Source organism: Pungitius pungitius, chromosome 12 (genome assembly GCF_949316345.1).
Source record: "Pungitius pungitius chromosome 12, fPunPun2.1, whole genome shotgun sequence".
NCBI classification, from domain to species: Eukaryota; Metazoa; Chordata; class Actinopteri; order Perciformes; family Gasterosteidae; genus Pungitius; species Pungitius pungitius.
In genome coordinates, this window is record NC_084911.1 from 4,537,135 (window position 1) to 4,563,143 (window position 26,009).

Here is a 26,009-nt window from a genome sequence, read left to right on the forward strand (position 1 = left end):
ACAGGTAAAAAAGCACACATATAACCGAATTGAGATCTTTGCAGGTTCGGCATTTGTTGGGTTAATTTGTCATTCCTGCCAACATTCCCTTGTTTTTAGCTGTAAATTCAAACCTTCAGTTTCTCAGCAGCTGCAGGATGAAAAGAAGGGGGGAAGTTCACCTGATGTTTGGCATTCTGTCATGCTGCTTTTAATGACCACAGTGCTGACCCAACGCAGCTGGTAGTCTCTCTCCCATGTGCGGTGCCTTCAAACAACACCCGAAGTGTCGTTTAAAAACACTTTCTCGTTGCATGGTGGACTTTTCGGTATTCTTTCACAGAGCCTATTACACATCCCCACGATTTATTGCACAGTCATTGCTGAAGTTATGCAACCACTGGCAAAAGAATGGTAGACAACATAATTCGTCAGAAATATTCAGCAGTTATTTACACTGTAGTAGCAGGAGCCACAACCTTTCAGACAATAGCGATATAATGAGTTTTCCATGAATGCAGTGGCGGTGTTTTGCCTTTTAACAGGAGGGGCTGAACCACCCAAACCCTTTAAAAATAGTTAAACCCTAGTTCATCCCCTCACCCCCCCTTAAACAGTGAATAGAGAACATGCAGGAATGTCTGCCTTGCTCTTACCGGCGGGATAAATACTTGCTGAATGTGCTTCTAGACAAACATCAATTACACTCCCAGGGTACCTTTTTTCACCTTGACCTTTCTCTCTGTTCTGCCCACTAAGCCCTTCTATACTCTTCCTCCTCCTCCGCCTCCTCCTCCTCCTCCTCCTCCTCCACCAACCCAGCTATCTCCTTCATTTCTACCCATTCCAAAGCTCAACTCTGCCCCGAAGCCAAATCTACCGCTTTTCACTGTCCAAATCCCTCTGCCGTGTGAGTGAAATAACAGCAAGGCCCTTATAATAATACTGGGACATGTCCCTCTACCTCCATACCCTTCGCATTGCAATAATCAATCCACCTCTTTCTTTCCCCATCTTAATATATTCTATTTCCTCTGTGTTTTTGTTCTTATTAAGTCTCTTATTAGATCAAAACAGATGTCTTTTTTTGGTAAAAAAAAATGTCACGGCTTATTTGAGCTTTTCTCCAGGATGGAAGACAAAAACCCAGGTAATCCAGTTATTCAGATGAGGCATTCAGTGAAAGTCCATCATGTATAACAGCCTCCAATGATATGGATCTAGTGCTCGTGGCCGATGGGTTCCTCCTGCATGATCCACACATCTCTCTGCTTGTTTATCACTCCCGGCTCCCTCCCTCGCTCAGCACAAATCTCTCATTCACAAATAGAGGCCAAAAGAGGCTCAGCTGATGTGATGAGATTATTATTTTTTTTCTCATTACAAATCAACCTCAGCTTAGATAGTTAGAAAAAAAACAACACAGCCGCCGTCCTGTTTCATCCTCTTTCCTCTCCTCCCCTGTTTGCTCTAGCCCCTCCTCCCTCCCCCCCTCTCTCTCTCATGATATCTCCTCCTCCTGTGGAACTTTGCCCCTCCTCTCCACCACCTCTCCACCCGCCTCTCCCCCCCCTCCCCCCACCCAAAGCCACATCTGAGGACGTGCTCCACTCAGATCAGCTGCACAGGTTGTAAAGAAAGGGGGGAAATAGGGAGAGAGGAGGAGAACAAGAGAGAACAGAGGAGAACACTAGCAACTGCTCGAGAGGGAAAGAGAGATTGTGATCGGTTTAGTGTTTTTGTGAGAGACAAGTAGGGCATCAGGGTGTGAATGAGTGAGGCAGGAGAGAGGAGAGCAATCTTCGGGAGTGGGTCTACCCAGCAGTGGGAGGTTCTTCTAGGGAGGTTATAGTGATCCTCAGCCACAACTCTCTCTGCCCTCCTTTCACTGGGAGTCAGACCCCCGAGGATCCAGAAGCATGGAGCCCTCTGTGTCAACCGAGGGCGACGAGGAGCCCAAGGAGAGGAAGAAGATCCATTTTGCCGTGCCGACCACTGTGCCCACCAATCTGGACCCTCGGCAAGTGGAGATGGTGAGCAGCCGGTGGACAGATTGGTGTTTAACTTTTTTTGTTTTTGAGAAATCATGTTTTACCTTTATTTTACTGCTTAATTGTGAATTAAGAGAGAGGGGTAGCATTCCCTGGTGTAACTATGAAGTGCTGTACCATTGCTGAACAAATGTCTCCACTTTTGTTGCTCAGCTGAATTTCTGTAGTTGCCCGTGCAGGTTCGCTGGTTCCGTTTGCAACACGTTTGAGAAATGATGATGATGACACTTCCCTCTTGCTGTTTCCTCATGAGATTAGTGCCTCGCTGTCTCATCCTGACCTGTTTAAAGCATGACATTGACACAAATGTCATTGACTTGCACGTGCAGCTAACAGAGCAGCAACACCAAGCCCTTGACATTTAGTAGATGGCGCAGCTGACAGTGTTAACAATGACTTTTTTTGTATTTGGCTGCTGTCCCGTTAGTGACCACTGTTAGTACAACGAACGCTTTTGTCTTTAAAAAGTCCCTCTGACTTATTCTGCATCGCCTGTGTCATTTTCGTGAAATGTTCATTGCTTATTTGTAACGGAACACCAAAACTGACTGCTCTTATTTTAGTGCGGGGTGGGGGGGGGGGCGGGGGGGCCAAAGTAGGACCTGTTTGTTGCCGAGGTAGATCGAGGCCGGTTCCAGAGAGAGAGAGAGAGAGAGAGAGAGAGAGAGAGAGATGTGCTAGGCCATGTGCAGTAAGGTATGGAGCAAAAGACACCACCTGTTCTCTGGGGTCAGCTCCCTCAGTCACCGTCCTTGTTTCACAGCTTCCGTTGAATAAAGCGGCTTTTGATGAACTGATTCTCCCGACTCATCACCGCGTTTTCAAATATCCTTTGCAAGGAAATATGGTAATTGAACTTTTCCAAAGCAAATCTTTCTTAAATCATTCCTTACACCACCAGCTTTTATTGAGTTACTGTCACAAAACAAGTTATCAGGTAACATTCTTATTTGCTCATTTCTTACTGCATCACAGACTGAATGACTTGCTAAAGCAAAATGTTGCACAACACTCGCACTAACATTTGGACCTAAACATTGCACCTCCCCCTCTTATTATTCCCTTATCTCTCATATCCTGCCATTGCAATCTGATCCGTATCATTGCTTCCAAAAAACCACATGCTATCAATGTACCATATGTGAGAGTCATATACTTTAAAAAAAAGAGATCATCCTCCTGTCTGTTTTGTCAGGACCTTATTGCTCAATCACCTTATGGTGAAACAGTGATCATTATTTAGGGTTGTTTGCTGGTTCTCCCCCCCGGCCATTACTTTCAATTGGTCTCTGTGTGTGTGTGTGTGGTTACTTTTGTGTCAGCTTGGTGCTGCTGTTCAAACCAGGTTATTCATCCAGATGTTTAAAAAAATGCGTGGAAAATGTTAAAAAAAAAAGAAGAAAAAAAGGATGATGATGGCACTTCATTTTCAACTTTGTTTGTGTTGTTATTCATGTGCAGGTGGACGAATGCTGCTTGTTAAAACAAAACAACAAATGTGCCAAAGGAAACCGTAGGGTGTGTTTGTGTACTTATAAGCAGATTGCATCTACCCAGAGCGAAGGGAAGTCTCCAGAGACGCGAGGGTGGGTAAGAGTAAGGTCAACAGCACTCATTTAATCTCGCCCGCAATTACTTTTGCCCTCAAGTCAGTCTTTGCTAATGAGTCGCAGTGACTCTACCATTGTTCAGAACTTGTTATACAACCGGGAACTCCTCACTCCTCTTTTCCAATTATTGAAAGCCGCAAAAAAACGCTATTGACCGACCTGCCGGGTCTTGTTACTATGGAGACAGGCTGCACAACAAAGTCGCCCCAACGCTCCCCTTCAGTCTGCATCTAAAAGGTCAAATTTAATGGGCCGCACTCGCTCCGTCAGAAAGGCTGTATGCATCGGTGCTGTTGCGTGTTTGTGTCCGTGTGCGCGGGAATCATTGTTGACGGGCTCAGGTGTTGGGTGTGTGAGAGACGCTTCCTTACCTCCCGCTCGGTGCAAAAATTGCCCATCGGGGAAGAAGGAAGCAGCTATTCGTGCATGCTTCAAAGGTGGTGTTCTTATTGAGCAATACTCAGAAGGAATACATTCTGCCATGAAACATTCTTGCTTATCCTTACTGGTGTTCGGCCATGCAGATGGCCTCGGGTTATATTTTGCGTGAGTTCTGCGGCATGTGTTGCTTGTAGTAGGCCATGCTGTAGGGGAGTGGTTAACACAGTGGTTCGGGTTTCAGCGTAATCCCCTGACTCCACTGTGAGCACATTTCTTGAAAGCTTTCATGACCAAGACAACCAGAATATCGCTTGAATACAATATGAATGTTAAGTTAAACATTCCCACTTTAATGACACATCACATTATGAGAAATAACAAAAAAAAGGAAGATTAAAGATTAAAGTCCACCCGCCCCTGTGCACGCTATACCTCGTCCTCCCCGCCGCCCGCCTCGCCAACCCTCCCCAGTTCAGGCTCTGGGTTAGATGTCAAAGAGCGACCTTCGACGCATGGCGTGTTTGTGGGTAAACATTAGCAGTCTGAGGGTCGGTCAACATGGACCGCCCGGAAGGACATCTTTTCAATGGGACAAAGCACACCGGTCCCGCGGGGGGGGGCACAGATCTTTCCCTTACGCAAGGACAAGAATGTCCCTGTGCAGTGGTGTGACTCAGATTTTCCCCAAAACGGGGTCCGTCAACTTTTTTCTATGTCTCACTCGAGCGTGCGCGCCCACAGCCCCGTGTTGATGTTTATGGTGGCAATAGAAATAACAGGATCTGCTTTGCTTGTAGCCACAGATTGTAATTGCAAGTTTGAACACAATGAATGGACCTCTGTCCTCTGAAGGCTGCACATGTGCTTGTTTTTGACCGTTGAGTCATTTTCATTAGTTTATAAGTCTACGGAAACATTTCATGTTGTGTATCTGTCTACAGCGGTTCAGGACAAAGTTTGCTTTCATGCTGCTTTTCCTCCACGTCGTATCGTGTGCGCAGAAGCCGGCTTATTTCATGCAATCGTTTACATTCTCAGTATCATCACGCCGTCGATGGCGAGGATTACATTAACCGAACAAGGATTATATCAACGGAACAATATATTATCTTCTGTTGACTCCTATGTGTAATGTGTAAACACTCAATAAAGCATAAATATTGAGTATGAGGGGGAGGGGGGGGGGGGGGGGGATTTGTCACCTGCTGACACTGTACACAGTGTGTTAAAAATGCACCGAAGGCAGAGATCATCCAGAACCTGATGTGGGCCTTCAAGGCTTCAGCACAACCCTCTAAGTCCACCAATCACCTGCTGGTCACTCACTTGACGGGGGGTTAATCGTGGTAAGTCCGGTTGCATTCATTAATCTCTAATTGCACATCCCCTTTCTGTTTTCTCTGTTCTCTTCATCTTTTTTTTTTTTTTAAACCATGGCTTTAGCAACAACAGCATTCATCATATCTGTGATGAGGATTAGAAAGGCAACCACGGCACAGCTGGGAGGGAAATGGGGGTGGGGAATAAGAGCTGGACAGGATCAGGAGCTGACTTGTGACCAAATATTCAGACATTAATATGCTTATTGCAAATTTATCAGGATCTGGACACTGAAATGCACTTTTAAGCTGCCACCCTTCAAATGACACTTTCAATGGCAGGAGCCGGGGTCTCCATCTCTCGCCAAAGAGCAACAGGACGTGCAGAACGATGGGCATGCTGAGGGCAGCATTGAGGCGTGACTAAGACCAAATGGGATTGGTCTTGATCACTGTTTCATCAACACAGAGAAGACATGGCATTATGTTATTGCTGCTGTGTTGTAATCCCTGATTTCCGTCACAGAGGTTGAGACATTTTTTTTTCTCTTTTTTTTTTTCTCGTGTTTATCTGCCTGCAACTTAATGAGCTTACATGAGGGGCGTACCACCATCGCATCAGGGGAATGGCCTTAATCAGAAATAATGTTATGCACAGATAGTCCAATCACACACGCTGTGTTGTCCTCAAACACACAACTAATATTTGGAATGTATGCAAGCCAACGTGACGAATTCCATCGAACAGATCTTCATAACAATCATTAGTATTGACATTTTGCATGTTTTTTTTGCATCCAAGCCAGGATGTGTAGGTTGCATAGTGTGGTCAACCACATTTGTCCAGCTGTTGTTAGGTATAAAATATCTCCACAATAGCAACCTTCAACATAAATCTTTTATTTTTTTCACTCATCACCTGCGGGTGAATGTGACGTTGCAGATGAGTAACTCTGTCCTTTGTTTGTCCCTCCCTCGCTGACCCCTGGAACTGTTGCCTGTCACTTTCATGATGCCACAACGCTAAACTAAGGGCACAAACGCTGGCCTCCGCAGTAGTCCAGCGGCGCTCGGAGGCCGTCAGAGATGCCGTCAGAGACGCCGTCAGAGATGGCGTCGTGCCTGTGAAGTCTTTGACTGGCGCGTCCCCTGTTGTCGCCTCGCCCCGCGCTGCGACCCGGCAGGTGGCTTCCCTGTCGCTCGTCCCCAATTTGCACATTCATTGTGTTGTGATGGTAAACATTTCATCCAATAGTCACAGGAACAGCAGAGCGAGCAGCTAATTACGTAAATGCCTCGGGGTGCAGACCGAGGAGAATGAAGGAAGGGGATGTGTTCGTCTGAGTGGGATCCTCCGCCGGTAGATGCGGCGTAATTACGATCTCGTTGGAGAGCCCCTCCAGATGCTACCTCCAGCCCATCTGTTCTTTCAGTCAGAGTGGGTGGGGCCAAAGGTCACCGCTTGAGTGTTACCAGATTGCTGAGAAGCACGATGCGGCAGGAAACCCTCTGAACGAGCACGTCGTGCATGTTTGACCAGCATCAGATCTCATCGCGCTGCGGTCGTGGGTTGCACATTAGCAGTTGTTGTTTTTTTTCACGTCCTTGACCCACTCTACAGCTTGAAACTCGACAAGCGCGCGTTACTCCCGTCGAGCCACCTATCTGGTGGTGATAATTGAGCGTAGTCTGAATATGTCTGAGTGAGCTGTTTGTTATGTGATACATCAGGTCCCGCTGGTTTATTTGTTATGGTTAGGGAAACATTTAGCCTGCCAGATTCATCAGGACGCCGCACGCAGGTTGGTATCGAGTTCAAGCCTGACAACAGCCAACGGTCTGTCCAATTCCTTCAGCAGGAACAAAAAAAATCATTCTTAATCCTACAATTGTATTGTGGATATGCTCACAAAGAAAACAGCACTCACATCAGGATGATCATGACGATCATACCTAGATGGTATTTTTCATTGTTTTATCTTTCCACCTGCAACCAACAAAAACTATTTTTGTAAAACATCATAAGGTTGATAAGATACAAGCAGCTATAACTTTATCTTTGTGTTTGATTTTACAATTAACTGCCACTTATTGCTTCCCATTTGCATTATTAACAACAAGGCATTTGGATTTTATGGAGATTCAACCGTCTTAGAATAGTTTAATACAATTACATTTTTTTCACACTTCTGTAACAGACCTACGAAACGAGCGTGTCATTACAACGTGCATCTTGTCCGTCCAACATTTATCTGCATTAAGTTCGTACTGAGAGGGATCCTTTTTCGCCTCATTATATTATCGGGCTCATTGTGAGATCTCGCTTAAAGCACCACACGGGGTTCTGCCTCCACCAGAAGGGTGGGGAGGGGCATGACTTCTTTTAATTGAGTTGCTGCTCTATTTCAACAACCTAAAGTTCATGACAGCAGAGACAGGTAAAAAAAAAAAACTGAAGTAGAACTTTGTACACCCAGAGACGGATGCGATTGTCTCAAGAGGAAAAAGAGTTGACCAAAAGGTAAAGGAATAATGAATAATGAAAAATTCATCAATTGCCATTGGGAAGAAACAGTAGAGCTACGCTGCTGAAACAGACTTCAAAACAAGACCTACGTTCCTTTGCACAAATGCTTTCCAAATGCTTCCTCCCCCGGTGTACTGAATACTGCATGTATACAAATGCGTATTTCTGAGTGATACAGCCTGTGGGCAGATGACATAACTACAATCACTACAAATCAATCTTGTACAAATCTATACGGTCCCATCCGGGTTTACAGCTGCAAGAGGTGAGAGAGTCAGAAAGGCTTCAAATGAATCTGAGCGATGCTCCCAGCCCTGTCAGCGAGAGTTGATACACACTGCTCGATGGTGTGACCCGATCCAATGCCCTGCTTTATGGACACAGGGGATTTAAGCTGATGGCGGAGGGAGAGGTCTTGTTCTCTCTGCGTTGAGGCCGTCTACATAGCTGACTCCCCTCAAGATGCTTGAGTGTTAGAGGTGGGTGCGGAGCTTTAGAGTTTTGGAGCCTTTCTGTCCCCCTCCTCCCCCCCAGGGACCCGTGCGATCTAGTTTATGCTGTACTACCACTGGTGCTTTTTATAGGCCCGGCCACGAGAGCATCAGCTTGGAGAGCCGCCTCTGGGGAGCAGACCCACATCAGCAGATTTGCACCCAGGCTGCTAAGCATGACGGTGCTAAGCCGACACACGCGTACCTGTGCACACATACACGTGTGCGAAGCTAACATTTGCTAATGACTCATGTGCACTACACGGGACAGAGTGGAAAATTGGAGTCCCAAATTAGAATCTCTAATGTGGAAATGTAACTCTTAGATAATGAGATTTGTGTTAATATGGAACGTCTCAAAACATTTCTCCTAATTACTTTAACCGCATGATGTTTGATCAATTTAATACGCGGGGGTTGCATCAAAAACTCATAGAAGCCTCGCAGGTTCCTACACTTCCTGCACCAGCCAGAAAAACTGACGCCCTCTCCAGGCCGTGGTGCATCAGCCAATGTTTTTATTGAGACCAAATCTCTGTGTGCCCCCGAGCGACGGTGCTTCCCCCCCCCCCGGCGTTGCCCACGGGCATGCACCTGTGGAGCCGCTGAAAGGCAGCGGCCTGCTTGCAGGCCCTCAGAGCAAGTCCACAACGTCTTTGGTGCACAAACAATGGCCTGCAGCAGCAGAGGAGGGGGTTTGCAGGATTGGGGGAAGGGGGGTTTAGCGAAGCGGAGGGGAGGAGGGGGGCGAGAGATAATGCGTAGCGGGAGTAATCTCACGCGCTGTGCCCCAGCGCGAACGAGGAAGTCACATACATGTTATGTAACTTGAGCTTGGTTTTAAGGCTGGAAAATTACTAGTCACCGCGTGTGCTGATGTCATCTGGCATTGCCAAAGTCAAATAGTATCATGGCGCACATTGAATGTGCATAGATGAAAGAGACACCTTTTGCCAGGCCCGGATACATTTATTTATATTGACTTCAGGGTTTTTTATTATTAATATTATTTCATATACAAACCTTTTTTCACATTGTACCCAGTAGGTGGATTGTATTCTCTTTCCTGGTCATGAGTTGGTATTTCTCACACTCACACACACACACACACACTGAAGGTGAGCACACGCATTAAGGTAAATAGATCATCAGATTTGCAGATTATGCTTCTCACTGACCTCAATGATCCCAAACAATCATTCAAACTTGCAGGCAGCAGGTGTCAGATTGGCCGAGGCAGCAGAGTTCAGAGCAGCATGGAGCCCCAGGCCCTTACACCTTGGCAGGGGGAAGGGTAGGAACGCGGGGGGGGGATGTGGAGACAAGACTGCAAACAAAGGGATAATAACTTGATTTTATTAGGGAAATGTGACCGTCAAGGAATGACGGATGTGCAGAGAAGTAAACAGGATAGAGGAAGCAGGCGATCAAGTGCGATGGAAATGAGAGGTGAATGGGAGAGAGAGTGCAGATCCAGGGGAGGCGGGACAGCTGGAAGTTGTGCCACAAGATTAAAATGTGTTTCTGGTGCCATAAGCAGAGACAAAATCCACACTCGAATTGCTTTGTGTTGTTGTGTTTGAAAGAAAAGAGGCAGCTTTCCGCCACGAGGCCTGACAAGCCTCTGCTTTGGCAACATGTGCCCGACTCCAGTGACGCACACGAAGCTCCACGAGACGCAGGCGAACCCAACACCAGCCCGCGTCTTTCTGTACGGACCAGTCCGACGCAAAATAGAGCCAGACTACACTCACCGGCCACTTTATTAGGTACACCAGTCCAACTGCTCGTTAACACTTAATTTCTAAGCAGCCAATCACATGGCGGCAACTCAGTGCATTCAGGCATGTAGACATTGTCAAGACAATCTCCTGCAGTTCAAACCGAGCATCAGTATGGGGAAGAAAGGTGATTTGAGTGACTTTGAACGTGGCATGATTGTTGGTGCCAGAAGGGCTGGTCTGAGTATTTCAGAAACTGCTAATCTACTGGGATTTTCAAGCACAACCATCTCTAGGGTTTACAGAGAATGGTCCGAAAAAGAAAAAACATCCAGTGAGCGGCAGGTCTGTGGGCGGAAATGCCTTGTTGATGCCAGAGGTCAGAGGAGAATGGCCAGACTGGTTCGAGCTGATAGAAGGGCAACAGTGACTCAAATAACCACCCGTTACAACCAAGGTGGGCATAAGAGCATCTCTGAACGCACAGTACGTCGAACTTTGAGGCAGATGGGCTACAGCAGCAGAAGACCACACCGGGTGCCACTCCTTTCAGCTAAGAACAGGAAACTGAGGCTACAATTTGCACAAGCTCATCCAAATTGGACAATAGAAGATTGGAAAAACGTTGCCTGGTCTGATGAGTCTCGATTTCTGCTGCGACATTCGGATGGTAGGGTCAGAATTTGGCGTCTACAACATGTAAGCATGGATCCATCCTGCCTTGTATCAACGGTTCAGGCTGGTGGTGGTGGTGTCATGGTGTGGGGAATATTTTCTTGGCACTCTTTGGGCCCCTTGGTACCAATTGAGCCTCGTTGCAACGCCACAGCCTGCCTGAGTATTGTTGCTGACCATGTCCATCCCTTTATGACCACAATGTACCCAACTTCTGATGGCTACTTTCAGCAGGATAATGCGCCATGTCATAAAGCTGGAATCATCTCAGACTGGTTTCTTGAACATGACAATGAGTTCGCTGTACTCAAATGGCCTCCACAATCACCAGATCTCAATCCAATAGAGCATCTTTGGGATGTGGTGGAACGGGAGATTCCCATCATGGATGTGCAGCCGACAAATCTGCGGCAACTGTGTGATGCCATCATGTCAATATGGACCAAACTCCCTGAGGAATGCTTCCAGCACCTTGTTGAATCTATGCCACGAAGAATTGAGGCAGTTCTGAAGGCAAAAGGGGGTCCAACCCGTTACTAGCATGGGGTACCTAATAAAGTGGCCGGTGAGTGTACATCACTCTGTGCCGTAAACAGCACCCGCGCGGGTTCAGGCCACGGCCAAGGTTGGCTTCCTCCACAGAGGACACTTCTCAATACCTCGCTTGTCTGACTTGCCAAGGCTACTTGGCTGCGCTGCTTTTACTCTCAGCACACCTCGTTTTATCCGACTTTTTTCCAAAAGGTTTCGTAGATGTCAGCAATCAATCCACTGGTATTGCGTCCATTTTGGTTTAAACTTTCTGCGTGTGAATATTATTTACGAAGCAAAGGCCTCACACATTCTACAGTATTCTTATTCAAGTGTTTTGAGCAGTAACTTTGTGTGTTCAGTTTGCTTTCTTTTTACTGTGGAAAGAAATATAGGTAAACAGGTAGATGTCTCCTGTATAAGAGGGCAACTAATAATGATCTTCTTATTGTACCGTTTAGGTCTGATTGGCTAATTCAAACTTCCCATAACAAGTTCCAAGGGTCCAAAACTAACGTGAATCCAAGCACATCACGATAAAGTCGTCAGTCGGTGGTATGAACTCTTTTAGTCCCTTCCACCTCTGAAGTGGGTGAGTGCTTAACACTCCGAACAGTTTTGGGTGGAGGAACAACGTAAACTGACATCAGCCTCAAAAGGGGGTTTGCGAGAAGCGATGCCAGACTGCATATAAGTGCAGGCCGACGACGGGCGGGACGTCGGCGAGCTGGAGGGGCACAGCTGCGTGTTTATTCCCGTGAGGACAGAGAGGTGCTGCTGTACCTCAGGGTGAAGTGCGCACTCGGAGTCCGTCCGGTTGTCTGCGACAGCGATCTGTCTGGAGCCTACGGGGGGGGGGGGGGGGGAACAGTGTGTGTTTGAAAGGGAGACTGGACGGGAGGGGGTGGGGGGGTAAGGGTCGGTAAGGGAGTGTCCGGGCCTGTTGCCGGGACTCATTAAGTCTGAAATCTTTTTTTGCATGGTCCCTCTTTTAGGAGGGGGTATATATTGGTGAATGGAGCTCACTCACACTGTTGTGTGTGAAGAGGTGGTTCACTTCAAATAAACCCTTGTACCACTTCTGTTCTAAATATAATATCTGCGTATGAGTATGAAAGTTCCTCTCATCTATTTCTATGTGCTGTGCCTCAAACAGAATACAAGTCAGCAAGGCCCCAGCATGCACTTCACCAGCATGACGATTTTCCAACTTTCCACTTGATTGATAAGGTTTTTTGCCGTTGTTGATGATGCAGTGCTGGCCTGGTAAATTATTCATCTGATTTGGGCTAATGTGTGTGTGTGTGTGTGTGTGTGTGTGTGTGTGTGTGGTGTTTTTTTTTGTTTCCAGATCCGACGCAGGAGGCCAACGCCTGCCACGCTGTTTAGAGTAGCCGACCAATCCTCTCCGGACGATGATCAGTCCACCCATCAGGTAAAGGTGAAGTCAGAAAGCTTTTATTCTTTTAAGTGTGTGTGCATCCTCATCTGTCCTCCTCTACCCTACTCAGGAATAAAAAGTCACTTTATTTTATCAGTTTGATGTCGAACAGAATAATGCTGTGTTTTCTATTGTATACTAATTGGCATTTACTTACTATTTCTACAACTTATAACACTTCTCTTTTCAACACTTTGTCTGAAGTCTCCATGTTCATCACCAAAAAATAATTCTAAATTCCAGGAGCTTAAAGGTTTATTTTTCACCTTTGGAAATATCTGGATTTAAAATTCTTAATTACAGACGAAAGCCAGAAGAATTAGCAAAAAAGCCACTGAAAGAAGAATTAGGTTTGCCAGGCAGTACTTTCAGTAAATATTAACTCCCAAGGAGGCAAATACGGCACTTGAGTCCCGATGGAAATGTTTTAAATAAGGAAGATTTTCATTTGAAATGTGAATTAGTTAGGATACTGTAAATGCTTATTGCCTATTATTAAGGATGCTTATCCTTCACATGCATGAGAACGGCATGTTCTCCAATCATGGTCCATTGTACAATTTACTCAAGTGGGATCCAGGGTTGTTATAGAAAGAAGAAATTACAGCAAATTACCATAAGCAGGGAAAGGTTTAGATTTATTAATCTGATTGAAAAATTATCGTTCGAAATATGCTAAAAGTAATGGCCTGAATAAAGAGTTATCAGAGTTGTTTTCTTAATGACCTTAATCTATTTCTATTCTACATGTTTGTGAAACCTGAATCATTTTGTTGATGTTTCTCTCTCTCTCTGTGTTTGCAAGTGGGTGGTGGGAGAGAACGGCGTGCTCAAACCAAAACGTGTCAATCCAAACGTGTATCAGCCTCCATCACTCAGAGGTACAGTGAGCGGTACAAACGGGTGGCGCTCGCATGCTGTGGTTCGTCCTCGTGTTTGAGCCCCCGTGTGCTTTTACCGTGCTTCAGCAGCAGTCGATTTCCTCCTCACTTGCTTATGCTTCATGACGGCGGGGGGGCAAAGGGGACAAAACTGCATGTGACAGATGGGTTTAATGCACTCTAAAAGCCTGCCTTTTATTCCCTTTGCATGCGTGCTGCACCGTATAGTTACATGTAAGCATGTTTCCGTGTGCTTCTGCTCTTACTGTACACTCGACAACGTGATTTGCAAAAAATCTGTGTCTGAAAGAGAAAGGGGGGGGGGGGGGAGATTAGAGCGTGACAGCTGTGAGACACTAAGTGTGAGTCTAGGAAAGTCTGGATCATCCCGGATTACAGTCCGCCGTGTATACAGCTGTGACAGACACGCACGCACACGGGAATGAACACACGCGTGTAGGCGGCGTAGAAATGCATGAACACAAACATGTACTTTCTTTTGTGGCTTCCTGTCACATGTGCCTCGAGGACAGAGAGAGAGAGAGAGAGAGAGAGAGAGAGAGAGAGAGAGAGAGAGAGAGAGAGAGAGAGAGAGAGAGAGAAATCTGCGTTACACAGCCTGTCAGCAGAGCATCATTTAATGGGGATTCATGGGTATGTGGTGCATGTGGAGTGGTGATATAATGAGCCAGGAAGCGTCGTTCCTGCGTCGGAAATGTGTCCTTCATCTGCTCCTACGCAGAGAGAGAGAGAGAGAGAGAGAGAGAGAGAGATGATACTTTCTAATGATACAAGCTACAGTGTGAATGAGTGACCTGCCGCTCCGTGTTGGCTGCGGGTGTGAGGGAGAGGGAGAGAAGTCAAGGTGACCCGGGAGAAGTGAGAGGGGGATGATGAGCTGTTGTCACAGAGGAGAGGAGAGTGGAACTGGAGAGAGGAGAGCGTGAATCAGCGGGGCGGCCAGTCCAGCACAGAACAGGGATGGGGAGCAACACACGAAGGATCTGTCTGTCTGTCAGTGCATGTGTTTAATTGGCTTCCTGCCCGCCAGCCGTGGATTCAAAAACAACCTTTACCTTTTTAAACCTGACAGCGTGGAAGCATGGTAAAAACCAAACCAAACCGACCCCTGTTATCCCTGCGTCCATGTGTTCTGTGTGGTTGTCTCCCCTGTGTGTGCGGTCTTACCTGTGTGTAGCTGTGCAGAAGATGGCCGAAGCACATATGCAGCGCCTAGGTGTCTACCCCCCTGTGGAAGACCCTTGTGAAGGGGAGGAGGATGGGGACCACTGGCAGAGAGAGGAGGGAGAGGACACTTTGACTCCCGTCAATGCTGCTGGTGAGAGAGAGACTCTCTGTCTGCAGCAGCCACACTGAGCCCACAAGAAGCAACAAGGAAGAAGAAAAATCAAAAGAAATTGTGCTATACACGGTCATGCTGTGTGACACACATAGAAATGATCATCTTTATGCCGCACGTGCTCTTCACATGAGCGTCTAAAGATGCATTTTGACTTTTGCTCGCCCATTTTCTTTAATGTTTTAGCAGACAGGGTCCGCTAATACTTCACATAGTTTGAGGATCGTGCACATCTCACTATTTCAGCTGTAGGTGAGTATCCATAGAGATCCTAGGGTGAAATGAGGGACCTTTTCCCACGACTAATTTTACTCATCATCATGATACCAGTGAGAAAAACACATGCAGATGTATTACGTGTCAACACAACGTCAGTCAAGTTTCTTTCTCTTTAGAGTTTAGTGTTTTCATTTAAGGAGATACACAACGTAACTCTCTGCCTCTCACCGGGGAAATCTGCACCAGAATTATCTTCAAATTCTTTAGGTGTCCCCAATGGCGGACCGTCAAGTCTGCATTTGACAAATAATGGATAAAAGACTGGCCGTGCAAAGGGAATGAAAAACAAAGGGTAGAGTAGGCACAAGACCCTCTGAAATTGTGCGCTCCCTTAACACATTTAATATGAAGCCCGGTTGGTTCTGAACAAGCAGAGATGCTCTTCTCTAAGAGTTCTGCTGTGTTCCAGGTCGGGACGAAGCTCACGGAGGAAGCTCACCAGTGTCCCATAGTGAGAGGACACAGAGAGGACAGAGCAGGCTGTCCTCACTCATTTGTACACTCAGAGTACGAAGCCTTTTGAAACTTAGAAATGTTTGTGTATTTAACGTTTATATTAATTGAAGTCCGTTCTTAAATTGACATGCATCTGTCTACACGGTTCTCTGTAACATTAACTCGAAAAACAAATGAGCTTTATTTTCCTGAACAGAGACAACAACAAAAAATAAATCGATGGAGTCTCCACCTAGAATTTTTAATGAATCGTTTGTCTATAAAACAGTGTTAGCGTTTTCTCTTCAGAAGATGATTTCTGCAGTAATTCATCTCAATAGTTGCTTTTTGTTTGGTGTCATGACTTCACTGCTTCCTTTGTTCACCCAGATCACCAAGAGACGGCGACCACCGAGCCGACAGTCAGGTTTTCCAGCGTGAGAGAGACGGCAAAGCAGATCCAAGCAGCACCAGAGGAGGAGGAAGAGGAGGAAGAAGAGGAAGAAGAGGAGGAGGAAGAAGAGGAAGAAGAAGACGACGAAGAAGAAGAAGGCGATAGAATCAAAGAAAAGACCCAGGAGAAAAGCAGAGGGAGTAACTGAGAGAGAGGGAGGGAGAGAGAGAGAGGGGGGGGGGGGGGGGGGGGCAGGAGAACTGGGGGGAGCGAAGGTGTTTTGTGGAATGGTTCAAATCTGAAGCTCTCAGAGGAGGTGAGGAAATGAGTTTGTGCTTAAACGAGTGAGGATTTCTAAAGATACTTCAGTGAAACCCAACATGAGAGCGAGCAGAGATCTCTGTACTACTTCACCTCTTTTTGGAAAAGATTGAAGGTAGTGAGTGGGGGGGGAGGGGGGGGGGGTGAGAGAGAACAGAGAGGCAGCTTGTGCATCAGGAGTCAGCCCCGAATGAGCAAGTGAGGAGTGAGCTACGGACCCGACAGGCCCTGAAGTCCTGTTTGTTCTGGGAGTGGAGGGGGCCAACGAGGTCGACGTGACCCGATGCCCTCAGACCAGTCCTCCCAGTACCTTAAAGCTACTGCACGGAGCTACGGTTTCCTTTAAAGGGGGTAATAGTTCCACAGTAATCGTACTCGTCAACTCTTTTTAACACATACGACCTTTTCTAAAATGCTTGAACGTCTTTAAATGTGTGTAATAAATTCTACACTTTGTTTGTAAAAAAAACATCTGTGATTTGTATGGTTAAGATACGTGCACATGCACTGCCATCTGGTGGACGTTTGATCAAATATAAAGTGATACTCCAACCAATCACTTAACGTTGAAATATTTAATAAAAGTGTAATGCTTGTTATGATCAAACTTTTCTCAATGTAATCCGATTCTATAATTATCTCTCAGTACGGAAAATCTCATTTTTAGGGTGGCAGTCAAAGTACCGAAAATGTTACGTCATTGATATCAACTCAACTGTTTACTTTTCACTCTCCATTAATACAAAACTTTATCAGGCCTTTTCTACGTTTATAACCTGAATCATTTGGCCGGTTATTACATTTCCCAAAAGTGAATCTGTGTTTGGAGTATCACTTTAAGTCCGACTCAGTAATAAGAATCAAAAAGTTTTTTCCCGTAATGCGTCCGATCCATGAGCAAGTGAGTGTTTGTGTGTGGTTATTTTAAACTACATAATGGTAATGAACAAATATTTATAGGGAAAAGCTACCTCTTAATTAGTTTGACTTACAAAGCTCAACTGTGGCCTCCATTTGAACTGGATTCATTGTGAACAGACACCGTGTGATGGAATCAAAAAAACATGATTTCAAATCCAATACTAATGACTTTTTTGGCGTTTGCTAATGCTCATTTGTTCCCTTTTGTATGTTGACCATTTTCTACTTTTATCTTTTTAATTGTACACCATGGATCTGTTGTAAGAGCTATTTTTCTAATCTAATGTGCGTGCGGTGTTTGAGTAGCGTAGCGCTGTCCATGATTCTACGGTTAATGACTGACATTTGGGCCAAATGGCCGCTGCACAAATCTTCAGAATTTTTTTTTTTTTACCACAGATGTCCACTTGTTTTCTCTTTTTCTTTTAGTCATCAAAAATTAATAAATGCTTTTAGTGGGCATGTAATTAACGTATTTTCCGGTTTAACTGACGTGATTTGACACAGGATGAGTAAAGCTTGTTGTTTGCATCATGTGAGCTGCAGTTTCTATATGTAAACTGTGTGAAACTTTGAACCTTGACCTGCCTGAATAATGGGATGAGTGTGCAGCCAATGGTGTCCTCCCTCCTCCGCTCTCTGTTCACCTCAGTTTTCCATCTGGGTCAAAAGAAAACCACCTTGGAACGACGTGTATGAACTCTAATGCTTAGTCCGTCTTTATTTTTTATTTCATTTTTCTTTGTTCTCTTGTTTCTCAATGTAATGTGCTTGTTATAAAGTGAGCAACAGTATATTATCAAAATAAACAGTTTTTCCCTACTAATTACATTGCATTGCATTACATGTCATTTAGCTGATGCGTTTATCCAAAGCGACTTACAATAAGTATGTAATATGTATTTTAACTCATTTTCATGCTGCAAGATCTCTTTTCAGTTATTAGTTCTGGTGCTGTTAAGACATTCACAAGCTCACTAGCACCACAAGTACCAATTGTTGTGTCATCACTTAAAATAACAACATTAAAATCCTCTAAACATTTAAAAGGATCTGTGGCTTTATCACACTAGATTGTTATCTCAACTTCAATCTTCTGCCAAATCAGTGGGAATTATGTACCTTTCCAATGCGAAATAAATGAATAATGCTACATCTATTGATTATGGTAAACTGGAGTTTATTAGTTCACGTTAGGTCTGTTAGGTCTAATTACCAGATCCAGATGAAATCTCTATCTCTAAATAAAACTTTGGGCTAGTTCAAAAGTAACAAAATAACTCCAAAAAGGTGAAATGTAAAATGTTTACAGATACACACATTATGCAACATTATACAATATTGTCTCTCGAATTTCTTTACAATGTATCAGTCCTGTGATGTTTGATGCGTTTCTTTGAGGTATAATGCATCCAACCTGCTATGGCACTTCATCTTTCGAACGGCGACAGTGGTTTGAGTATTTTTCTTTTTCAGAATGTAAAATTCAAATTCCCTCAACAGTACATTTACACTGACGAATATTTGGAAAGCTTTATTTTGAATGTTCTAACCGGAAATTGTAGTTCGTGTCCAGTATTTATTATGTCTGACTTTACTCTCTGGCAAGTTAATGGTCAGCACAGATTTTATTGCTACCAAGCGGTACCTTTGGGTTGGTTAAGGAAACCTGGCTCCGTGTAACTCTTCTACTTTTATATTGTGTTGGATTTTATTTCCCCATATTGTATTCAGCACAGACAGATACAGTTTTGCAAGTGATTTTGTTGGCTTGTTGAAACGAAGGAGTGAACCATCTCTTCTCTACATTTCATCTCTGAAGGGTCAGTCCGGAAGACTGGTAACGTTAAGCGACGATGATGCGGTAAATCAAGTAAGTTTAATAACGCTATATTGTTTTTAACGAAATGATGCGGGTCGACGTGGACGCCAGGTCCTCGCTCCGTAGCTTTGTTCTCTGTAGCTGTTAGCTTGAGACGTGACGTGCGTGTGCGATATCATGGTGTGACTTAACTTTGACGCAAGTTGTTGTGACGTGATGCTAAGCTAAGCTAACGGTGGGAGCCTACGTCAGGTGCTCGTTAGCTAGCTAGCTAGCTAGCGCACTGCGGGTTGACCAGGGTTTGTTTACAAGAGTGAACCAGCGACCCGGGTCACCGTCCTGCGCCCGTGTCGCCTTGACGTTAACGCTGGTTGACAGGGGTAAGTTAGCGTGTTAGCTTCTCTGACAGATACTGAAGTGCCGTTTGTTTGTTTTATTTTTTTTTTTGGGGGGGGGGGGGGGGGTGATGTAAAACCACACAAACAAAATGTGGTGTTAATCTGAACGATACAGTTTTGAAGATGTCCCATGCAAACGCCGTTCCATGTATCGCCCCGTGATGTTTGTTTACATCAAGTTAGTTGAGCAGAAAATAGTTCAACAGACTTTGAAACTCATTCCGCATCGACTGATTCTCTGTGTGGACCCCCGTCGTCCTGTTGCACACATTGATTTCCCCCAAAAAATCCGATGACTAGGTGCACGCTGCTTGGACTATATGCTGATCAACAGTCCCGTGCTGACCTCAGGAACGTCTTTTAAATTAACCAGGGATCAGCACGAGCAGAATACATATATCCACATATTTATTTACGCTTTTTAAAAATGATTCAGACACACACAAGGTCCAGACTAATACAAGCAAGACTATCAAAATACATGCGGCATGAACCATTCTCTACTACAACATGGTTTAGAAATCCAACTTTCTCATCAAGATGTTGATGAAGACAAGACGGATCAAGACTTCCGTATTGGATGGAATGATTTAGAATGTCAGTGTTTTTGATAGTAGAGTAGATCCATGTGTCTCCTGTTTTGGGGTTGGTCCAGAATAGCTTTGTCTCCCTTTCAGCGGGGGGGAGTTTCCTGTCTGACTGGAGGAATGCCAGGTGGAGGCTTCAGGGAGCTCGGGGGCAGCCTCCCCGCCATCGCCTCCCTGAACACTTCCTACTCTACGTCTCTGTCCCTGCCTTCCCCGTACCTGCTGATACCCCCCGCGGAGCGCAAGGCCATCTCGGACGTCCGGCGAACCTTCTGTCTCTTTGTGACGTTCGACCTGCTCTTCATCTCCCTCCTGTGGATAATTGAGCTGAATGTGAGTCTGCATCCCGGGTGTTCTACGCGTGTTTTTTTGTCCCGGTCATGGGTGACGCTCTGGTGAAGACGCTGCTCTGTTCTCCTGCAGATCTCCAGCTCAATTTGGGACAGTTTGAAGAATGAGGTGGTGCTGTATAACTACAAGTCGTCCTTCTTTGACATCCTCGTAAGTGGCCTAACGCCAGCAGATACCGATAATGCTTCGTAGGCTGATCATTTTTATACAGACGGATAAATAGTTTGACCTTTCGAGGTTGGTCTGCATTTGTTGACATAAAAGGGAGCAAATGTTAGCGTACGTCCAACGCACGTCTGAACCACGCGATAACGCCACATGTCTGAAGTCGTTGCTCTTTCTGTTCCTGCTCAGTTGCTTGCCTTGTTTCGTTTCCTGTGTCTACAAGTGGCTTACGCTGCATTTCGGTTGAAGCATTGGTGGGTTATTGCGGTAAGTCAGAAATCACACACCGATGAAACAATGTCATGTCTGTCAATGGCGGGTGTGGATGTGGAATAAAAAAACAAATCCTCCTTCCTCGTCCTCAGGTTACCACTCTGGTGACCAGCGTCTTCCTCGTGGTCAAGGTCATCGTATCTAGCGTGAGTGTCGCCCTCCGCGCACAGTGGTGTAGCTATGGCCGTGCTGCAGGCATATCAGATCGTGCCAGTAATAAATGCTGTGGACAATGAGCTGCTTTATGACTCCAATGATCGACATGGAGGATCACAGGCATTCCTAAAGCACTGCTTCCTTTTTTTTAATATCCAACTATGGTGAAATGAACCGTCATGAACTCTCTCGCATGCAGCGGGAGGATGACATTGTTTCTGTCTCCTCGCAGCTCCTCTCCCAGAATGTCTTTGGCTATGTGATACCCATCACTTCCTTTGTGGTGGCCTGGCTGGAGACCTGGTTCCTTGACTTCAAGGTGCTCCCCCAGGAGGCCGACGATGAGAGAGGTGAGGGGCACGTCTCCACCAAAATATCTTACTCCTTTTATAAAAAATAAAATAAAAATTCTCCTCTCCTTCGACGCCAGCCTACCTGGCGGCGGTGAGCGCGTCCTGTGAACGAGCCCCGATGATCTACCCCCGAGCGCTTTCGGACGGACAGTTTTACTCCCCCCCGGAGTCCGTCGCAGGTGACGTTCTCCTCGTCTCCGTACAGTCGCACGGGCTCTGTGTTTCCCATTCTGTGGGCTACGTCTTTTCCAAATCTAGTGACTTTTGAACCTCAATTGGTGTTTTTGTCCTCGTGTCTGCAGGCTCTGAGGAGGACCTGGATGAGGAGGGTCTTGGACGCAGAGCTGTCACGTCACAGGTACCTGAATGAGCCCCGAGGGGACCGCGTACACCTGATCGCCACTGACCGTTTTCTTGTTTTCCTCCCGTCATTCTCGCTGCAGGACAAGGAGTACGTGAGTCAGGGTCGAGAGGCCATGTCCGTGGTGGAACAGATCCTGGCCCAGGAGGACAACTGGAAGTTTGAAAAAAACAATGTGAGTGTTGGATTTTACTTCAGCAAATGGGCCTTTCCGATGGAGAAGTGGCTCCTCTTCCCCTTTGGTCACACACACACACACACACACACACACACACACACACACAACCCTAAATGACAGAAGCTGCTGACGCGCTGCTTTGTCTGTCTGTCATCCAGTGGAGACAAAGTGTTTCTATTCTTGTACATGTATGTTAGCACATTGCACATGTGTATAGGTGGACCAATAGAATTACCAAAATGTGCCGTTGAAAATGGCATGTGGTATTTTAAATTGAAAAAAAAAAGTATGTTTATATTTCACCCCTGAAACATTGTTTTCCAGTTGGTTTTCTTACACTGAAATGAAAGAGAAATCATCCCGATACTAACTGCATTTCTTCTGTGTCAGGACATGGGAGACTCTGTCTACACTCTGGAGATCCCCTTCCATGGAAAGACTTTTATTCTGAAGGTACGTCCACCCTTTGTGTACGCATTGTGAAAAGGTGTCTCACTGAGAGACTTGATCCACGAGTGATTCCAATGACTCGTATTTAGACTCCAAACACTGTGCTGGTTTTTCATGTTTAGTCACGGCAGCCCACTAGCAGTTCTTTAACTTGTGCCACTCTGACATGTGAGTTTATTACTGCAAATGATGAACAAGCCCAGTCACAACCAACACAACTTCATATTTATTCCTCTTCTAGACAGCTGAGTTTAAATTACTGTTCTGTTTATTTTTTTAAATGTATTACCTAGAACAGCGTGTTGACTCTAAAAATGTTGCCAAGCGATAGAAACTATAAAAACGCATAAATACACAGACGATCCCTCTGTTTGGTTACCGTAGCCGGAACAGCAGCTTGCTATTCAGCTCCGAAAGGCTGCAGGGGCTCGTGGCTCACATTCTCATAAGAAGTTACATGAGAATAATTAACATGTAATTGGGAGAAAGATCCAACTGTAAAATCAGTTAGCAACGGGGCATTTTGAAACTATTTGTGTGTGTGTGTGTGTGTGTGTGTGTGTGTGCGTTATTGTCTCGGTGCAGGCCTTCATGCAGTGTTCTGCTGAGCTTGTGTATCAAGAGGTGATTCTGCAACCAGAGAAGATGGTCCAGTGGAACAAAACGGTCTCCGGCTGCCAGGTGACAACGTGTTTTCACTCGCATCTTTTTTTTTTTTTTTTTTTTATTGTGTAATTGTGCTGTGAGTGTTAACAGGGCTCTTCTGCCCTTTTCCTCAGATCCTTCAGCGGGTCGATGACAACACTCTGGTATCGTACGATGTCTCATCCGGCGCAGCAGGCGGAGTTGTCTCCGCGAGGTACATCCGCCGCCTTCAGTCTGTAGCTGCTTCCTGGACCGTCTCCATTCTGGCCTTTTTATCTCGCTACTCTGAAAGGAAGTGAATTGATTGATCGATTTTTTTTTTTTTTTTTTCCTCTGCTTTCAGGGACTTTGTTAACGTTCGTCGAGTGGAGCGCAAACGAGACTGTTACCTCTCTGCTGGCATGGCAACCGACCATGACGCCAAGCCCCCCGTCGGGCGCTACGTCAGGTCAGAGCGTGGCCATCAATTAGGACAAAAAGGGCAGTTGTGTTTGTCCGTTTTCTACCGGGTCTTTTTCTCCTCCTTTTACCTTTTTTATTTTTTGTCGTCGGCCTCAGGGGAGAAAACGGTCCGGGAGGATTCGTGGTCCTCAAATCCAGCAGTAACCCGTCGGTCTGCACCTTCATCTGGGTCCTGAACACAGACTTGAAGGTGAGGAGATGTACTTAGAAATCTACTTTGTTTTCCTTTGAAGTCAAACTGTCTGAATGTAGCGGGAGGGCTTGTTGCTGTGGTTGCAGCACAAAATAACAGGATGCAGAAAATCAAATGAGATGAGAACAAATAGGAGCTTAAATCATGACTTGATTAGTAATTATACAATAAGCTAGTAACACAGTTCTATCAAAGGGAAGTGCGGACATCAGCGTCGTAGTGCACACTAAGACGAATGTGATCTGTGAGCTGCTGAACAGCTGATGAAAATGTGACAAACTGAAATAATTTAAGTAACGCAACGACAATGGACTTGAGTTCTAAATCGTTATCACTTTAATTGCATTTATTTATTGAGTAGAATAGAAAGTAAAAAGTATTATTCCAAAGGCTGTGTAGGGTAGTTGATGATTAAAAATGAAACCTGGAATTAAAAGAAATGCATGACTTTAAACAGTAACTCACCCGACTCGAACCCCATTGAAAACCCACTGTGTTAATGCTCCCACTGTGTCTCCACAGGGCCGACTGCCTCGCTACCTCATCCATCAGAGTCTGGCCGCCACCATGTTTGAATTCATGTCCCATTTACGCCAACGTATCGCCGATCTGCGGCCTTCTCCCCACCACCACCACCACCACCACCACCCTTAAAGCACAGGAGTCCAGCTGATTCCGGGACAGGTGGGCGATGCCGTTCACTCCCAAGTGGACCTCAATAAAACGGGCGTAGCGGTGCCCTCCGCCAAAGCGATGCGACAGGAGACGTGAGACAAGGGACATGTGACCGCTCAAACTTTTTTTTTTTCAGATTTCAAAGGCAAAGGCCTCGCCGTTTGTAGTTATGTTTTTTTTTGTTTTTTTTAATTGAGTGTACACCCGTGTTGTCGTGAGGACTTGTAATTGTTTCACATTGTTTCCCTCGCCGCTCAATCAGAACTTCCTGAATCTGACCGTCATCATGTGGCTGGGAGGACTTTAATGAAACCAGAAAAACAGGGAGGGGGTGTCAGCGGTTCTCCCTGTTTGGGCATCCGGCCAGAAGCCGCCGTCTCTCTGGGCCTTAACCTACTGCACAACTTGTTCGCCATCAATTTTGTTTTGCTTTAGTTTATTGTTTGGATGATTTACTGTGTATGTTTTGACTCCATTCTATTATTCCCACACTTCATTCTCCTTCACTACACAGTGATAGATGGGGGAGGGCCCAATTACCACCGACCCACATGGTCCCCTGCGTTAGGCAGCCTGGGAGCAGCCAGGGAGGAAGCGGTTACTTACTGCGTGTGGTGAAGGAATTCTCAAACTCCCAAACGAGACCAGTGGAGACGGGGCTTCACTGCGTAGGTCGGTGCATTCCTTGTTCTGTTTGGTGCTGATGACCTTGAGGCCTTATGGTGAAACAGCCGGCTTTGTTATTCATCATCAAAAGTTAGTCATGTGATTTGAGATCTACTCCCCTCGGGCCCTGAAGTTCGGCCCTGTCGAGGAGGGAACTTCTTTTTTTTTTTAAGAGGATTACAGATAGTCCGCCTGTCTCATGATCACGAAAGTACCGATGAACCTTTAGGTCGTGGAGCGGCTGTAAACCTGGGGGCGGCTGCACGTTATTTCTCCCCCACAGCGCTGCAGCAGACTTGTTCTTCCGGGGTTCACGGGTGTGACTGTGAGGTTTTGACCGGGATGTGGTCCTTCAGCACACCCAAGTCCCAACACGGCCTTGACGCGTTTCACTTAGTAAACCCAGGGATTTGTGAACGACGATGTTGTTGTTATTTCAGTCCAAAACAAGTTGCTTTTGAGATTGAACTGTAAATTTGATGGGAGTCATTTGAGCGACGTACTTTCCTTAGAGAATTTTAAATGAAATTTATGTTATCAACAATTTGGTGCCTTTATCACCATGTGACATTACAGGTCAGCCTTTTCTTTTGCTTTACGTGTATTTCATAATGTTGAATCAATGCTTAATACCTTCACACTGTACTGTATGTCTATGAAGCCTGCATAGAGTACTGGTTTCCTTTCTCATTTTTCTAAAAACTTTTTACACTTAAAATGAGTATAGATTATTCATCAAACATGTTAATTTAAAGCCATCACAGGAATACTGATCACCATTTTTTTAAGTCTTAACCAGTGTCTTATGTCTAATAAAATCTATCAACTTACCAGCGTTGCAGCTTCTGGTCTAATTTGACTTCCAGACACACCAAATTGTCGATATGGACCGTTTAGCTTCATCTATTTTCATTCTCTGTATCTAATTAGTGCGTCTGTATAGATGTGAGCTATCTG

The 26,009-nt window shown here is 45.5% G+C and overlaps 2 protein-coding genes across 6 annotated transcripts; both read left to right on the plus strand.

The window, feature by feature from the left end:
• The first annotated feature begins 1,553 nt into the window (after positions 1–1,553).
• Positions 1,554–18,371, plus strand: ppp1r1b (protein phosphatase 1, regulatory (inhibitor) subunit 1B). 4 transcript variants are annotated; one of them, XM_037475953.2, is made up of 5 exons: positions 1,556–2,012; positions 12,637–12,726; positions 13,532–13,607; positions 14,806–14,946; positions 16,072–18,369. In XM_037475953.2, the coding sequence occupies exons 1-5, from the start codon at positions 1,899–1,901 to the stop codon at positions 16,281–16,283; spliced, it is 633 nt and encodes a 210-aa protein (XP_037331850.2). In that variant the 5' UTR covers positions 1,556–1,898; the 3' UTR covers positions 16,284–18,369. The 4 variants fall into 4 exon arrangements, with proteins under 4 accessions (XP_037331854.1, XP_037331855.1, XP_037331850.2 ...); XM_037475956.2 differs by having other exon boundaries at positions 12,637–12,720; XM_037475957.2 differs by lacking the exon at positions 14,806–14,946 and having other exon boundaries at positions 1,554–2,012; positions 16,072–18,371.
• Positions 18,372–18,899: 528 nt separating this feature from the next.
• stard3 (StAR related lipid transfer domain containing 3) lies at positions 18,900–25,883 on the plus strand. 2 transcript variants are annotated; one of them, XM_037476996.2, is made up of 15 exons: positions 18,900–19,190; positions 20,215–20,457; positions 20,548–20,625; positions 20,830–20,907; positions 21,006–21,059; positions 21,302–21,419; positions 21,500–21,601; positions 21,725–21,780; positions 21,866–21,958; positions 22,352–22,414; positions 22,997–23,092; positions 23,191–23,270; positions 23,400–23,504; positions 23,615–23,708; positions 24,234–25,883. In XM_037476996.2, the coding sequence occupies exons 2-15, from the start codon at positions 20,245–20,247 to the stop codon at positions 24,363–24,365; spliced, it is 1,362 nt and encodes a 453-aa protein (XP_037332893.2). In that variant the 5' UTR covers positions 18,900–19,190; positions 20,215–20,244; the 3' UTR covers positions 24,366–25,883. The 2 variants fall into 2 exon arrangements, with proteins under 2 accessions (XP_037332893.2, XP_037332894.2); XM_037476997.2 differs by lacking the exon at positions 18,900–19,190 and adding an exon at positions 19,235–19,519.
• The last annotated feature ends 126 nt before the right edge of the window (positions 25,884–26,009 follow it).